A 17,007-nucleotide genomic window follows, 5' to 3' on the forward strand; every position below is an offset into this window, starting at 1 on the left:
AGAGATAACTATGCATTTATGCATAGGTAGTCCTCCTTTTACTTTTCATTTAAACATTTCGACACTCTGTGTTTTCACCTGACTGACTGGCCCACTGCATTCTACACGCATTTCCGCATTAGACGTATCACATGTGCAAATCGACCAATCATAGGCTTCGAAAACTGCCAATACACACACATGGAGTGACGAAAAAATCACATAAAACACATAAATCAGGCCCCTGAGAGGTCAAAAATGGTTCAAAATGATGCCAAACTACTGTATTAGATAGATTGAACCCTATTAGTGATAAAACAAGTGATATATAGTTATATAGTATGTCAAATTAGAATAGAATAGCTGGAAACCTGGTTCCAAAATTCGGAAAATTCAGAATTTTGGCTTAACCTGGCGTGAACTCTCTGTACTCCAACCTCTATCAACTTGGCCTGCTTCACTTTATCAAAGTAAAACCTTTTTGTGGAGACTTCTGACATGTTGTGCTATGATTATAGAGAGTTTTATGCTTACTGCTGAATTATTTCAAAGACAAAAGTGCTTTTCTTTTCCAGGCGAACCTGAACATTTTCAATTTGAGCTGTGTGCTATCTTCATTCAGCATTAACCTGTAACATATACACTGATATTTACACATCTCAACAAATCTCACAAGTGTTCGTGTTATAAAACCATCAAAATGATTCAGTAGTAGTTAGAGAGCCAGACTCTTTTGAGTGTGGGTATATATTTTTCGAGCAGAGGCCTAAAAATAGGCTTAGGGGTTAAAAGGTAAGAGATAAAACGTGTTAATCAGTCTGCTTTGGAGTGTTGAAAGGTGTATTTTTTTGACAGAGCCAGACTCACTTCCGGTCTTCATGCTAAGAGAATATTGGTCCTCTCATCTCTTTCTTGGAACGAAAGCATATCTCCAAAAATGTTGAACTATCCCCCGAAGCATGGATGAAACTGTGTTATGTTTATATAAAGGTAATGAAGCAGATAGGTACATTTAAATCAAAAGCAACACTGACCTCAATCCATGCTGTCCTTTGCTGTCCAACGGGCCTCTTGCTGGAGGACAGTGTATGTGTGTGTGTGGGGGGTCGGGGGGTACCAACATACAAGTTGCCGTGGTGATTAAGCTCCTCTTTCAAACTTGGGTCTCATCTGAGGGTGGCCCTTCTCTTTGAAACAGAGGATCTCGGCTTGTGTCAAACCACCACAAGGGTCTCAGCGCTCGCTCAAAAACCCACCGATGACAGTTGCTGTTAGGAGATGAGAAGAGCCCTCCAGAGCGGAGGACATCGACCTGCGAGACCCGGCTCTCCCACGGGAACCTGTGGGAGCTCCTCGTGGCCCCCCTAAAACTCCTCCATCACCCTCCCTGAGCTTTCCAGTGAGCCCTTTGATGTCCTGGGATCTGGGCAGCCTTTGGACATGGAGGCCTGTCAGCCTGCAGCGGGAGATAGCTTGGAAAGTTACCCACCAATGGACACACGGCGAAAGACAGATGTCCATGTATATGTATATTGTCCTTCTAGCTGGATAGACACAGATATACTACGTATAAACAGGTTTGGGAGACAGACAGAGGTTTCACCGGTCTGACCTGTATCATGTTTGACATTAAGGGACAAGGACGCCGTTTGTTCTTTAATCGGCTTTCTCATACCGAGTTACCGAGGCCCTCGTGGGAATCAGCTTCAGCCCGTCTCCGCCTGACTGTGGGATCTAACACACAACTCAATCACAGAGCTGCAAACGCAGGAGTGAATATCAGCTTCCATAAGCTCCCGTTTCAGTACACACTATGAGACGCACCATCTTCATCCGTCACTACATAAACACTCATGTGAATGGTGTGAATGAATTTAAATTGTTCAGAATGCTTAGAGTGTAATTTCTTGCAGGTTCTTTGGAAATAACAAGGCAGTTTTCAGTTTCTTATCAATTGATTTTATTGAGAAAAGATAATGACAAATTTGACATTGTTTTACTAATAAAATGAGTGCATTGCCTTAAAAGGAGTTTTGTAGTTTAATACCTGCCACTACCTTTTCACAAAACAAGAACAATATCAATACAAAAATGCTTTTAAAGCTAAGAAAATGATGGGCCCCATTATGAAATGTCAATGACAAAAAGTGCTCTTGTTAAATCTCTTTTGTTGTATTGTGTGTTTCAATCTCATGCATCTCTTCCACCCTCTAGTGGTTACTTGCTATAGATGCAGCAGCAGTACACACGATGACAGGCTCATCACATGTGCTCTGGGTGGTTCTGCAGACAGGTGATGAACTCTTTCACCTCTTTGCCCTCAAAGCAGATCTGGTAGACTGCAGAAAACAATGGAAACCTGTGAGAGAAAGTTCAATGTTATACGATGCTTGATGGAGGACACCGTCAGTGAGCTGGTCACATCACGTCAGCATGTCAAATCAACTAATCAGTGGGTCATGATTTAATCAGCTCTGCACACCCATGCAGGTGTGAGAGGACCGTGGCACTGCACAGTGGAACCGTACTTTACCTGTACTTCCCAATCATTGCATTAGAGCTGTGGTTAAATTGGTCCAGTTTGATTCATGTGGTTTTGATAACACAATGGGACTTTGTATCACAACATTTGATAGCCAAAAGACGAGGTAACAGTGTGTAACAGTATTTCATAGAGGTAAATGGACTCACTTGTTGACTAGGTCATTCTTTTGTAGGAGCTTGTAGACCTCAGCGGAGGTCTGTGGGCCCTGCAGCTTCTGCCCGTTGAGCATCTCTGCCTCCAGCTCAACAATAGACTGGAGACAGAAACCATTTTGATGTTGTTTTCTTGATATATTCTGTTCGTAAATGTAATATAAAAGTAGACGAGGGTAGAGCTTACACCTCTGGAGTTTGTGATGTAATGGGACTCACCTTGGACGTTTTGACAAAGGCCTCTGCCACTTTGCGGTTTCGTCCCCCGTAGCAGGTGGTGATGAGGTCGGCCACGCCGCAGCTTTCCAGGAATGTGGTGGAGCTCACTTGGCCTTCGCGGAACATCTTGGCGAAGGCGATCATTTCCATCAGACCCAGCCTGATCACCGCCGCCTTGGTGTTGTCGCCAAAACCCAGGCCGTCGCAGAATCCAGCACCTACTGCCACAATATTCTGCCGTGCAACATTTGGCTTTTGACTAACACATCGAGGCAAGATTTGAAATCTGGAACCTCTCTGAGGTGTGAGGAATAACCACTTAATATTCACAATGTGTGGCTGTCTTTACCTTTAGAGCTCCACACAGCTCCACTGTGTCACTCTCTTCTACGACAGTGATGCGAAAGTTGGGAGTCTGAAGCAGCTCTTTGAAGATGAGGCCGTTCGCCTCATTTTTTGCCCCTGTATTAAAAGCAGTTTGTCAAGAAGAAGAAGAAACAAGCACAATGTCACTCAGTATTTGTAAAACAGGGAAGTAACGCTGTGTTTTAGTATTTGTCTGACCACCACACAGCATCCTCTTCTCTGAAATCACCCTCTGCATGCAAACGTCAGGAAAATGTGCAGCTGAATGCTGAATTAAAAACAGAGTCTAACCGACTGTGGTTTCACAGAACTTCTCATCTGCCACCTCGCTGGCGATGTTGGCCCCCATAAGGACGCTGACCTCGATCTCTAGTTTCTCTCGGATGATGTCTGAGATTAGCTTCAGTCCATCTGGTCCCTCATCGATACCCTGGATGACAATAAGCAATAAGAGACAGCTTCTGACTCACCTAGTGCCACACATGGTGCTCGGAGAGCGTGGTGGCCTCGAGGTAACGGATGTTTTAAGTGTCACTGTTGTGATAGTCTGTGTGTTGCTCAACTACAAAGTCAGGTGACAATATTTCCCCGTTTCCCCTTTTTTTGCTGTGAGGAAAGCTGACACGAAGAACAATAACAGGATCTTACTTTGATGAGCGATATCCCAATGGTTCCCTCCGTGATGTGAGGTTTCATCTGATCACACAGTTTGCCGATGAACTGGTGTGGGATTACAAAGACGAGGATCTTTGCTCCTTTGACAGCTTCTGTGATGTCTGGAATAGCAACCTAGAGAGGCATAGTCAGTCTTTAAATAGTGGCAGAGTATTACCAACGTGTGGAACAAACAGCTTGTGGCTCTGCTGCTTAAATATATGAAATATATTTTGTCTGACCCGCGGCCCTTTGATGCACTCTCTCTCCCGTTTTCTACTCTGTATATCCTATCCATCTAATGAAAAGGCCAAAGTAATTATCTTGAAAAAATATATATATTATGTACCAGAATAAACTCCTTGAGATGTACCATCTTGTGTTTTTTCTATATAATAACTATTAAAAATAGATTAACCATATATAAACATCCATAACAATAAAAAAAGCAAATGCACAAAAATATATTAAAATATCTGAGTCACTTGTTAAAAATGGTTATATTTTTATATATTATTATATTATACACAAAACTAAAGTAATTAAGTGATAAGCCCTTACTGTTTCTACCCAAGTCTTAATGGAGATATAACATCAATGTAACAGGGAAATATCTCAATATGATGATATTTTTCATCATGAACAAATCAATAATTATCACGAAACACTATTTCTCTTCCTTGACAATGTGCCTGCGCACACACTTTGTATTTCTTGCCACTTAATGCTTCTTTGCTTTTGCTCTTGATAGTTATGTAGTTCATGTGAGCAGACTCTTGCAGTAATTCATGAGAAGAAACATATGGGTCAAAGTGTTGTTATCGCGGTTTAAGATTGCAGTGAATCGCATCACCTGCTGACACACAAGATGTATGAAAACGTAATCTTACCACATTTCTGGGCAGCTTGTGACCTGGCAGGTATTTGACGTTTTGGTGCTCTGTATTAATGATCTCCGTGAGCTTCTTCCCATCAATCATTTCTTCATAAACCCACATGTTTACTATTGGGTTGAACCGGTTGGATCCTTTGACATTGTGCCCAATTATTTTGGCAATCGAAGAGCCCCTTGAAGTGAGTAAATAAAGAATATGAGCAGACAAACACTGTAAGAGCAACATTCATCAGAGAAGAAGAAACGCCTCATGATCCAATCCAAACACTGCAGAGCCAGACCGGACTTTGGGAAAGTAAAACAAGTCAGAACAGGCTGAAAAGAAAGCACTGTTCAGGTGACAATGGAACAAATCAAACCACTAAATAACCATAATTATGATGACAAAATGCTGCTACATTGGCAGGTTAAACTCCCATATAAGTGTCAAAAGGTCATTATTACTCAGGCATCAAAATAATAGAACTTTTTCTTATCTGAACAACTATAAAAGCACGATCATGATTCATCAGATTGGTGTAAGAAATGGGCTGCGGTCAAAAGGAAAGCGCAAATAGATCCGCAGCAGCTGGACGCTTTTGATTGCTATAAATAATAGCGTAAAGACATTAGACTTACATATTGGTGGTATGGGTCTTCATCTGCATTCAGTTAAGCATTGAATGCATGACATAATAGTTTACACCACTATAAATGTAAATAGCGCTATTGTTTCTGAAATACGCATTTATAAGCTGTAAAGTTACCAGTTTCCAGATCCGACGATGCAGACTTTCTTTGCAGGCATTTTGAACGTGGAAAGTCCTTCTGTACGGCTGAACTGTTGTTCTTTTTATTCACCGTCTCCAACAACTTCCTCATACGCCCTGCGATTTCTACAACCATCTCACCCCTCCCCTCTCTCCCCACGGATACACCTCTTTCCTTTACAGCAGTGGGAATAACATAATAACACAGTGCAACAAGTATCACAGCCATTTTAACACTTTTTGGGGATCATTTTCACACTTATTATACATATATACAATAAACAACTGGTTTTACATTAATAGGATGAATGGATGCGTTGAGAGTACAAAGAAGAAAGTCAAACCGGTCTTTGTATTGACTTAGCCAACTGACACCAAGCCAGACAACATATTCAATTAGACTTCCGGTTAACATGTTTTTCAAAACAAAGCAACAGCAGTAATAATATCCGCCTCTGTTTACTACACACAGCTTAAACAAACAAACAAATGCATTCATAAATGCATACATAATCAGACAACGTACTATATGACAAAATATGTGAACATTTATGTGCAAAGTATCTATTTTAAATATGCAATTGTTAATCTGTTTTCTTATTTATTTATTCATTTTATACAGTTTAATGTTAACATATTGGGGGGATTGGGGGAATACGATATGGTGGATTTATCTGGCTATTGTTAATCTTTTTTTTTCTATTTTAATGTTATTGTGAATCGATACACGGAAGCTTGAGCTCGTGAGCTAGTCACATGACTGGTTTCCTGCCAAAGCAGTAAATACTAGGCGAGCTAGCAGGCACTGCAGGTTATCTGGCTACTCCCTGTATTAGCAGCATTTACAATGTTTTACCAAACGTTATTTAACTTATCCGGCTAACAGTTCAGCGTCTGTTGGGTGTGTTTCGATAAGGGATGAACCGTCAGCTTCAATTTGTGTCATAAGGAAGGCTCGTCCACTTGATCAAATCGGTGGTGACTTAGCTTAGCTAGCTAGCTTCACAGGTTAGCTTAACGCTAGCAAGCTGAGATAGCGTCTAACGGAGGCTCCGTTGCTAGTGACTATGCAAGGGGAAGCCACGGCTGTACGAATCCCGGAAAACGAAGGAAAGCTGGATGTATTGCCCCAGACCAGGACCCCAAGCTCGGGGCGAGCAAGTGCCAAAAGCTGGCAGTACAGGTGTGTGGCTGTTACCTGCTAACGCTCATAATTAACGTTACATTTAAGCGACTTTACTGATTTAAGGTACTTTGTTTACCTGGCCGGTTGTGACATACAACGTTAGATATTGATTTTTAAGTAAGTGTTTTGACTGTCCATTAATTGACCGATTTGCTCTTAAGTTTATGATCAACTTGCCTTCTGACCAGACTAGATAACAGTGAATTCATTCTGCCCTTTGAGCAAATCTGTGACAAGGCAATGCTCCATGATTAATTAGTGCATACACCTGTGTGTGTTCATGGGCGTGCACTCGGTCAAAGCATTTTAAGTGTTCTTTGTCTCCTTGATAACCTCTCATGCCAGTGACCACATGGAGAATATCGATGGCTACTTGATGAAATACACCAACCTTGTAACAGGGTGGCAATACAGGTGAGCTTCATACCTTTTCAATGTGAAATGCTTAGCGTCCCAATCAAGAAACTCTCTTATCAGCATTCACCAGCCACTTTCAGCCAAGTTCCTCGTTGTAATCCAGTCTAATCCAATCCGAGTAATGCCGTGGTGGTTTGTACGGCAGACTGTCACAGTGACTTGTTTGTTTCCAGGTTCTTTGTCTTAAACAATGAGGCTGGCTTGCTGGAGTACTTTGTCAACGAGCAGTCGCGGCCCCAGAAGCCCCGCGGCATGCTCCCCCTGGCAGGGGCCGTCATCTCCCCCAGCGACGAGGACTCCCACACCTTCACCGTCAACGCCATCAGCGGGGAGCAGTACAAGCTCAGGGGTGGGTACCTAGATACACACGCTGACGTCTTGACATGTTTAACAGTCGTACATCTTAGCTTGTTGCTTCCGCCTTTTACTGTTCGGTTGTGTTCTCCTCTCTGAGTTCCCACGAAGCTGAGCTGTTCCTTAATATTGCTTGTCAGCTTCTTTTGTTCCTCCCGGCCTACTGTCATCACCATCCATCAAGTTCACACGATATTGATCTGGATGTTTTTCCATTATCCGCTGCTGGTGATGCAGAAGCACTCGGGAATCGATCGTCGTAATAAAGTAACCGTAAGATGGTTTTGCTTTTCTTTCGTGTGTGTTTCTCAGCCACCGATGCCAAAGAGAGACAGCACTGGGTGAGTCGACTGCAGATCTGCACACAGCACCACACGGAGGCCATGGGCAAGGTAAGGTGTTCTCGATATTAGACATATGATGGCGCCTGCACGCAGAGATATTATGTACTGTGTTGAGGCTAAATGTTAGTCAATGCAAACATGTTGATGATCAGTGTATAACATCCCTTTATTGTTTGCTGCTGTTTAAATCAAACATAAAAAAGTGACTCTGCCACAGAGCGGATGTGAGCCGGACAGTCTTCAGTTTCCTGGTTTCCTTCCTCATGTACCAAAGAAGCAACAGAGGAAGGAAAATTCGGCAGAGCAAAATTCTGGAGCGCTGTGAAATATTAATGTTCATCTAAAAATGCATCTGGTTTTACCTTGTTCGTAAGCACAGGAATCACTCGTATTGATCTACAGACGACTATTCTATTTGAATGCTCTTGAGATACACAGAACTCCTCCAAGCTCTTTCTTTTCTCTCAGAATCTATCTGTAAAAGTTGTACGTTTTCTATTTGAAAATGACAAGATGAACATTCTGCACTTCACAGAGTAACGCTCCACCCAAGTCCCGGAGCTACTCCATGGCATCTCAAGGCAGCGGCAGCTCTCCCATGTCGTTACGCCGGCCCAGCCAAAACCCCACCTCCTTATTCGGCTGGTCGCAGGTCAACAAGGGCTCGTCGCTCTACTCCAGCAAGAGGTCCCTGCTGCCAGACCACCTGATGGACGCCAGAGAGGTAAAGCCAGCCAGAGACTCGCAAGTGTTGTTGACAGGAACGGCTCAGAATCTAATCCTGCACGCTTGTTAACATATCGACATCTCAGGACCAGCAATTAACTAGGGTGCAATGGGCTGATGCACTTTAAACAGCTAAGAATAATTCAAATGAATTGCTTTGAAGATAATAGTGAAAAATGTCTCAATGATCTTTATGTTGGAGATTAAGAAAAGAATGAATTTAAAAGCTATAGCTTACGTCATTACACTTCCTGCATTGGACACAAGCAAAAAACACATTTCTGCTGCTCGGCAGAAATGTGGGTTACAAGTGAAATCCAGAACATCTGATCCAATCAAAATGCTGTTAGGTCTGTGTGATGCTCTGTTATGTAATCAAGCTGCAGCCAGAAACCTCTTTAAAATCCCGCCATGGTGGATGGCTAAAGATCCTCCCACACACAAACATACAGAGGGAACTTTATTATAATATGCTTGATGTTCCAGCGAGACCTACGGTGGTCAGTGTAAAATACTTGACTTAGTTTTAAAGTAGGGCTTTTGTTGATTTAGATCTCTTCACTTTGACCTATTGGTGTGGCGCAAACTGTCCACAAGGGGGCGCTGATGTCTCTCCCTTAACATCGGTGTACTCCAGATCAATCATGCATTTTTTTGATTTATGGATTGTTCTTCTCAGTTGTCCTATTTACTAACCACAACATGGCAGTACTTTAAATGGTGGAGCTGAACTACCTTAGCTGACAATTTGAGAAGTGCTAATTCAAAAGAAAAAATATCCATTTAGTTTTTTAATCTTCGAGCATACAGTAAGGGAGAAGGCTAAGGGGTATTAGCAACTTTGATTTTTATTTATGTTATTGTCTCAAAACATGGTTGTTGTGCATGGATAACAAAGGAAGCCATGTTAAGAGATTTCAATTAATTTAACAGGTAAACTTCATTACTCATCTTTTTTGCCTTCTATAACGAAACACTCCTGATCCCCTTCCAGATGATGACCCAGGCCCAGGGCCAACACAGAGACCTAATCCAGAGCATTGAGGGTCTGCCTCCAGCCCCCGGCTTCTCCCCTCTAGACCAGGATCTGCTGATGCTCAAGGCTACTTCCATGGCCACCATGAACTGCCTCAACGAGTGCCTGCACATCTTGCACCTGCAGCAGGTGGCCAGGCAGAGAGGCTCCCTGGGAGGTCAGTGGAGGGGGGGGTTGTTGTGAATCTGAATATGGTGTCTTCTCAAGGTCTGTTTGTATGCTTGGAGGGTATTCTGACATTGCAGTTAAGGAAAGTGAGCATTTCTGCCTCACTGCAGATGAAGTGTTTTTGTCTGCTAAATAAGCCGCCTCTGTGCTCTACGCTTTCTGTGAACTGATGCTACATGCGGTCCACAACAAATCATAGTCTTGTATATGCAAGCCTGCACCCAGTCTAACAGTTGGCGTTGGCCGGACAGTGGAATTATTTTTGCATTATTGATGGGGGAACTGTGCCTATTCTTACCACCTGTCTCCGAGGTAATGAGATCTCGGATGGTTAAAATGTCCATCGGCAACGCTTTGAGGACAGAATTCGGTTCTAAATCGGCTTCATGTTAAAAAAAAACCCATTCCGGTTTTAGAGAGAACCCAATGTGAAGTGTCCAAGTCGCTGAAATCTCGACACTTTCTATTCAGGAACATTTGAAATGGGGAAAACGACCAGCTACTGCCCCACTTTTTCAAAGCAGATCTCATTACTCAATGTATATTTCATTAGGCCAGAGTCATCGCAGCAGCCAATCAGATAAAATTGTCCCAACAACGCACGAGGTGAATTTGAATGAGATCTGCCCACCTTTTAAACATGCATTAAAAAAAATGCCTTCACCATACGTGGAGGGTTTATCCAATCAGACAACGGGGACGTTTCCTGCTGGCGGGGCCAAAGTATCCTGATACCTGGTTTGTCAGAGGGGTTGGATTACACTCTCTTGGTCTAGGACAGCGTCTGAGGAGTAGCCATCTGTCCAGTCAGCAGCCAAGCAGCCAGGTGGTTGTTTAGAGCTACGCCTGTGTGTGTGCAGCTGTGAGTGTCAGGGGGACTTGGGAGGGAGGGGGGGACAGTACCATGAGTATCTCTGAACCTGCCGCCTTGCACTCCCCGTCCCCGGCAGGACCCACCATCGAGTGGTTGGAGCCCAAGCTGCCTGACATCCTGAAGAACGGCAGCAGCTCCCTGGGCAGCTTCGCGACAGAGGAGGGCCTGCTGGAGGGGAGCGGCCTGGAGCTCGGCAGCCCCGACTCCTGCAGCTTCTCTGGGGTAAGGCCAAGCGAATGACGCCCCCTCTCAAAGGAAACCCGCTCTGGGAAAAGTTGTACCAACCTGTTTGTTATCAGGAAGTTGACTTGACGTAGTTTATTTCCCTTTCTAAATCAGCTATAAACTATACAGTTAAGGTTTTGCTTTTTTAAATGGTCGAGCAGTTTTGCAGTCTCCCACAACACAAACAACCATTGTCTTTCGACCTTTGCTGTCAATCAAGCAGGTTGTTGAATTGATCACATTGTCCTCCCTCTCTCAGGAACAGGAAGACATCGATGCGGAGGATGAGGCAGAGGACTCGTCCACCAATAAGGAAGAGGACCTGGGTGCTGTGGAGGAGGAGCGCAGCGTCATCTTACACCTGCTGTCCCAGCTGAAGCTGGGTATGGACCTCACGCGGGTAGGTCGAGTTCCACGTACAGCCAATCACCCCCCTCCACCACAAACTCCTCCCACACTTTGTTTTGTGTTTGAGCAGGTTTTCTGTGTCATTACGAGAGGAAGATTATGAGTTTATGGATTATGTTGGTAATTTCAGTCCTACAGTGAGGGGTATGAGAGGTCTTTTCCAGGTGTTGGTGCTTAGATTAGCTGTTTGTACATAATGTACTATAGTGGGCTGTGATCTATAACATTGTTCAGTCACCTCTCATAGGATTTAAAAAGGTTTGTAACGCATCGTGTAGTCTATAAAGCAATAAGGGCTCAGTAAGTTGTTTGTTTTATTTCTTGATTTGGGACTTCTTCATTTTCTTGGTCCGACCAAATGTTTATCTATTTGTCCCAGCAAAAACATGCATCACTAATACATTTTCAATAGTTGTATCTTATAATATTAATTTATTTTTTTAAACAACTAAATGTTCATGTTTTGTAGATTAAACATTTTCTTTGAGTTTTCTTCATTTTCTATTCATCTAAACTGCTTTTAATTCGTTTTTTACAATCAATATAAATGAATTATAACGTATATGACCGCTTCCTGAGAAGTCGGTTGAATATTATTATTGGGATGCATTATGATGATAAAGACGTCCTTCAACTAAACACCAAAATACAGTCGTAGAACAAGTTCAAAGACGGTAAGTTGTGAGTCGTGTTATTTTGAGTGAAGTGGAATGAGCAGTGCTGTCTCACATGTAAACATGATGCTGAATCCTGTGAAGATGATCTTTAACTGTATTAAGATTAAAGCTTGAAAAAGCGTTTGTTTGTTTGAATGGAAAAGTGTTTAGTGACCCTGAATGAATAAATAAATGTGAGATCAGGTTGTTGGGTCTGTTTTTCGATACTCTCATTTGTAATGACCTTACAGGCTGAAGTAAGCACTTCTTGCTTTCTAATTACTCCTCCTGGACACACTTAAAAACAGTCGAGTCCCGGGTAGACATTCTATCGTCCAGTGTCAGTTTGTTCTAGTATTTGGATCGCCTCCTCTTGGGTTTCTGATTCATCAGTTATCTGGTGGAAACGTCTGATGGAGATCTAGACACTTTGGGCCCAGGGTCATGTCCAGTAAACGTCACTTGATGCATCAAAAGGAAAAAGGCGACGGAAAATGAGCTTTAGTTGGTTATTATCCTGTGACCTGTGTTGTTCCAAATAATAAATGAATCGTGACCAAATGTACTGTGATTCTCCTTCCAGGTGGTCCTCCCCACCTTCATCCTAGAGAAGCGCTCTCTGCTGGAGATGTACGCTGACTTCATGTCACATCCGGACCTCTTTGTGACCATCACCGACGGCAGCAGCCCGGAGGACCGCATGGTCCGCTTTGTGGAGTACTACCTCACGTCCTTCCACGAGGGACGAAAGGGGGCCATTGCCAAGAAGCCCTACAACCCCATCATCGGCGAGACCTTCCACTGCTCCTGGAAGGTACCCAAGAGACCAGAGGCCTCCCAGGAGCCTTCAGAGGAAAGCCCCGACCCGGCCGCCCCCCAGGACCCCTACCAAGTGCGCTTTGTGGCGGAGCAGGTGTCCCACCACCCCCCCGTGTCTGGCTTCTACGCTGAATGCCAGGAGAGGCAGATGTGTGTGAACACGCATGTGTGGACCAAGAGCAAGTTCATGGGAATGTCTATCGGCGTGTCCATGATAGGGGAAGGTGAGCCGGCCATGTTTTTGTATTGTCGTATTTGCATTTGATTCATCAGAAAGCAAGCAGCAAGCTGTCTTCCTAAATAGAAAATGTAGTTTCTGTCCTCTGCTCGTCTTTCCAGGTTGTCTTTATTTGCTGGAGCACGATGAAGAGTACACTTTCACGCTGCCTTGTGCGTACGCGCGCTCCATCCTCACCGTTCCCTGGGTGGAACTGGGCGGCAAAGTCAACATCAGCTGCGCTAAATCTGGCTACTCGGCGGTCATCACTTTCCAGACTAAACCATTTTACGGGGGCAAATTGCACAAGTGAGTCCCTCCCGAGTCTATGGTGTTGTTTGTTGCTCTGTTCTGCATCCTGCTCCTTTTTGAGATGGTTCATATCTCTGAAGTAACGCCTACATCTGAAAAATGTTTTAATTGTATTGCCCTGCCTAAATATAGGGTCACAGGGGAGGTGAAGCACAACACCACCAATGCGGTGGTGTGTCGTGTGCAGGGCGAGTGGAACGGGGTTCTGGAGTTCAGCTACACCAGCGGAGAGACGAGAGTGGTGGACGTCACCAAGCTGCCTGTTACCAAGAAGAGCGTTCGGCCGATTGAGAAGCAGGGACCAACTGAATCCAGGTCCGAACACTGGCAGCGTTTATTTTGATGCCTTTTTTTTATTCGTATGTTGAAGTCTATCCTAAAAACGTTGTTTATTGGAGAGAGTTTTTGTAATGCAAGGTGCTCTCATAGAACAGGAAGCTAATCAGTTGCATGGCTCTATGACGTCTCACTCGCTTCACTGCATTTCAGGCGCCTGTGGCAGCATGTCACTGAGGCCTTGCGGCAGAAGGATATTGAAAAAGCCACGGAGCACAAGAGGATTCTGGAGGAGAGGCAGAGGACGGAGGAGAGGCACCGGGCTGAGACCGAAACCACTTGGAGGACCAGATACTTTGACAGAGAGGTGAGCAAGTTGACGACAATAGAATCACTACTTCGGTGCTCACAGCATGAACAGTAATATGTTGACACTCGTCTCTTCTTCTCCACCAGGGTGAAGGCTGGATCTATCACAAACCACTTTGGAAAACCTCTGCATCCAAATCCTAGTTTCTTCAGTCTGTCTTTGATGTAGATATTGTAGATTCAGGAGTGTGTGTGTGTGTCTGTGTGTGTGTCTGTGTGGGCACACGCGTGGTTATGAAATGAGAGCATGACCTGCACTGACGTACAGATGAATGCAGCATGGGGAGAAGGACAGAGACGGCATGACTTAAGGTGTTCTCATGATTTACACCAAGCCTCGAAGTACAAGCTGTTGTACTGCTGATCAGTTGTTTTTTATAATCCAATGTCAATGAAAACCTATTGTTGTACAGGTATAATGGTACTCTATTTACACAGCCTTAAGATGGCCTGATCAACCTGGATATGCTTCTTTTCTTCTGCTTTCTTTTCAAGCTGTGGGATCACATGACTTTTGACTTCCAACATAAAGAAAACCTAAATAATTGGAATACTGCCTGATGAATGTAATGCTGTGAAAACGTAGTAAATTTGATTTGGTGTATTGGGATGTAAAGTTGCAGTATAAGATCTCCATCTATGTTTAAGTGACTGTACACTCTATAACAAACAGTAAATATTCCTGACTAACAAATCAAAGTAAAACAAACATTTTTAGGTACTAGCTTTTTGAGAGTATAACCGTCAAACTCAGCTGATCTGCTTCATCAGGACTGTAAACTTGTGCTTTCGTCAGATGTGATTGAGGAGAGCACAAAGAAATGTTCAATGTAAAGGAAACAAAACGATAATTGTGTTCATGTAGAAACCCATCACAGCCAGAAGATGATTGAGAAAATACATTTTCAGCACCTTTAAACCTTAAATCCATTGAACTTTTTAAAACCGAAGCCACTCCCACTGTCATGGATTCCATTTAAACACACAATCATCTGATCTCCAGAAGCTGATCGTTTAGGGCATTTTCCCCCGTTTCCAGTCTTTATGCTACGCCAGCTGCTTTCTGGCTCGAGCTCCATATTGAAGAGACAAATATGAGAGTGGTAGAGATCTTATCATCTAACTCTCAGCGAGAAAGTGAAAAGGCGCAATTCCCAAAATGTGGATTTATTCATTTAAAGGGGAACCGCTGCAATTTTATAATGCCCTATCATAAAGTCGGTAGGGATGTCACGATATCAGAAAATGAATAAGGACACCGGTGAAATTCCAGGATACTCAATCCGATACACAGTAAAAAACTAAACGTGCTTCAACATACTCTTATAACGTCATTTACCTCCTCCCGGTACTCCTTTTCACCGGATATTGAACACATCATACTGTAACTCAATGCAACCTCCGTACATTAGCTGTTAGCTCCATTAACTAGCTCTCCTTCTGATTTCAACACATTTGTAGCATTATCAGGTACATTTTCCATCGTCTCCTGTGACGAGACCCCATTAGTCAGGAGCCCTGATCCCCGGTACCTGTGGTACTTTAGAAAGACGAGTACAGACTTTCATCATCGAATTGGTGGCAAAGTACCGGTTCTCGTGACATCCCTAACCCTCGTTTCTATCTCCAAGCCCAAGAGGAAATCACCCCAATGACATCACCAGGGTCATTGTTTCAGACTGGACCAAAGAGACATTGAAGAACTGTTCACAGGCTGAGGTACTCCCTGTGACGAGTAAACGATGTCCATGATGTGTTAAATTGGTGGAATGACCTGTTCACAGTATCATTTTAATATTGATTGGTATCCGGTAAATTGTGTGCCTTTTAGATATACTTATTGAAATAAAGTCATGCCGTTTATCTCATGTATTCAATTCTTTAATGCTACATTGACTAAGACGTTGCTGGAATGGGATGCCATCGACCAGCTGACAAATAACTACATTTAAAATAATAATCACATGTAAATGCATCTGCTCCCCCCCCCCCCCCCCCCCCCCCCACTATTCTCGTCTCTTCTTTTTACTCCTGTGGTTTTTGCAGTGGATGGAGAAATTCCTACATGCATGACAAAATCTCTTCATCTCAATGAAAGTGTACTAATGTGTCTGCATTGCTTAAGTTTAGAAATGTCTGTGGTAAAAGCTTTTAACCAAATTTGCTTGTTTTGTAATGCAAATAAATATTTTCTTTGAATGTGTAATTATCCCCAATTTTTGTGCTTTAATTGCTCTTTTTTTGTTGTTTTTAGCCACTTTTTGTATAGATGTTTCTCATTCCATTCATGTTTTAGTTTTTATTTTATTTTGGAAGTAATTCCAATCTACCTTCCTGTGATACATGTGATAAACCTTACTTTGTCCGCATCCCCCCCTTACTTCACATTCTCAAAGCGTCCCAGTATCAAGTAGGACACGTTTGTGTTCTCTACAGAAAGAGACCCACCCTCCTCCCTCCACGTCTTGGTGCCTTTGACAAATTCTTTGAGTCTTCCAACTTTCATCAGTTATTGACCTGACTGAAGCAACACTGTCTGTGTGGGTGTGGGTGTGGGTGTGTGTTTGTTTTCTTTTTAGAATCAGTGCTTCATGTTGGGAGAAGTCGACAGCACTTTTATTCGAGGGTTTGACATTTTCTTGGTTTTGGATTCTACTGGTTGTCTTGCTGACCTATGAAATGCACTGACATTGAAGGAAACCTGATGTTGTAGAAAAATGGACATGTATGGAGAATAATCAAATAAATTGCGTATCGGTTGTATATGTGTTAAAAGTTTTGTTCTCCACCAAGTTATCCCTGTTTTCCTCCTGGTTCCTCTACTCTTTGACATCAGTAAAAATATTTCATTAAAGTAAATTGGAAAGGTTGAATCAGTGGCCGTCTTTATGAAACATGAGGCTACCAAACTGCAGTTCCAGTAGAAACATCTAGAACGGGACCAACGGGAAAGAACTGCTCTTACTTATTTTTCTTTACATGAGAGAATCTTACCACTGAACTAGAAAACTTAAGCCTGACTGTAACCAAAGGCCCGCACAAGAACCAAGTGAATGTCAGA

The 17,007-nt window shown here is 43.1% G+C and overlaps 2 protein-coding genes across 2 annotated transcripts; one reads left to right on the forward strand and one right to left on the reverse strand.

Annotated features, from left to right (window-relative positions):
- Positions 1-2,054: 2,054 nt before the first annotated feature.
- Positions 2,055-5,696, reverse strand: gpd1c (glycerol-3-phosphate dehydrogenase 1c). The gene is made up of 8 exons (XM_079185681.1): positions 5,557-5,696; positions 4,806-4,983; positions 3,910-4,050; positions 3,553-3,691; positions 3,245-3,357; positions 2,896-3,129; positions 2,671-2,777; positions 2,055-2,338 (listed from the first exon to the last, which is right to left on the reverse strand). The coding sequence occupies exons 1-8, from the start codon at positions 5,595-5,597 to the stop codon at positions 2,242-2,244; spliced, it is 1,050 nt and encodes a 349-aa protein (XP_079041807.1). The 5' UTR covers positions 5,598-5,696; the 3' UTR covers positions 2,055-2,241.
- Positions 5,697-6,360: 664 nt separating this feature from the next.
- On the forward strand, positions 6,361-16,709 carry LOC306715349 (oxysterol-binding protein-related protein 11-like). The gene is made up of 13 exons (XM_079185679.1): positions 6,361-6,742; positions 7,091-7,159; positions 7,336-7,511; positions 7,829-7,908; positions 8,396-8,584; positions 9,581-9,779; positions 10,741-10,886; positions 11,149-11,289; positions 12,537-12,996; positions 13,112-13,298; positions 13,434-13,616; positions 13,791-13,944; positions 14,034-16,709. The coding sequence occupies exons 1-13, from the start codon at positions 6,627-6,629 to the stop codon at positions 14,088-14,090; spliced, it is 2,157 nt and encodes a 718-aa protein (XP_079041805.1). The 5' UTR covers positions 6,361-6,626; the 3' UTR covers positions 14,091-16,709.
- Positions 16,710-17,007: the final 298 nt, after the last annotated feature.

The sequence above is a fragment of the Pholis gunnellus genome, assembly GCF_910591455.1.
Source record: "Pholis gunnellus genome assembly, chromosome: 24".
NCBI lineage: Eukaryota > Metazoa > Chordata > Actinopteri > Perciformes > Pholidae > Pholis > Pholis gunnellus.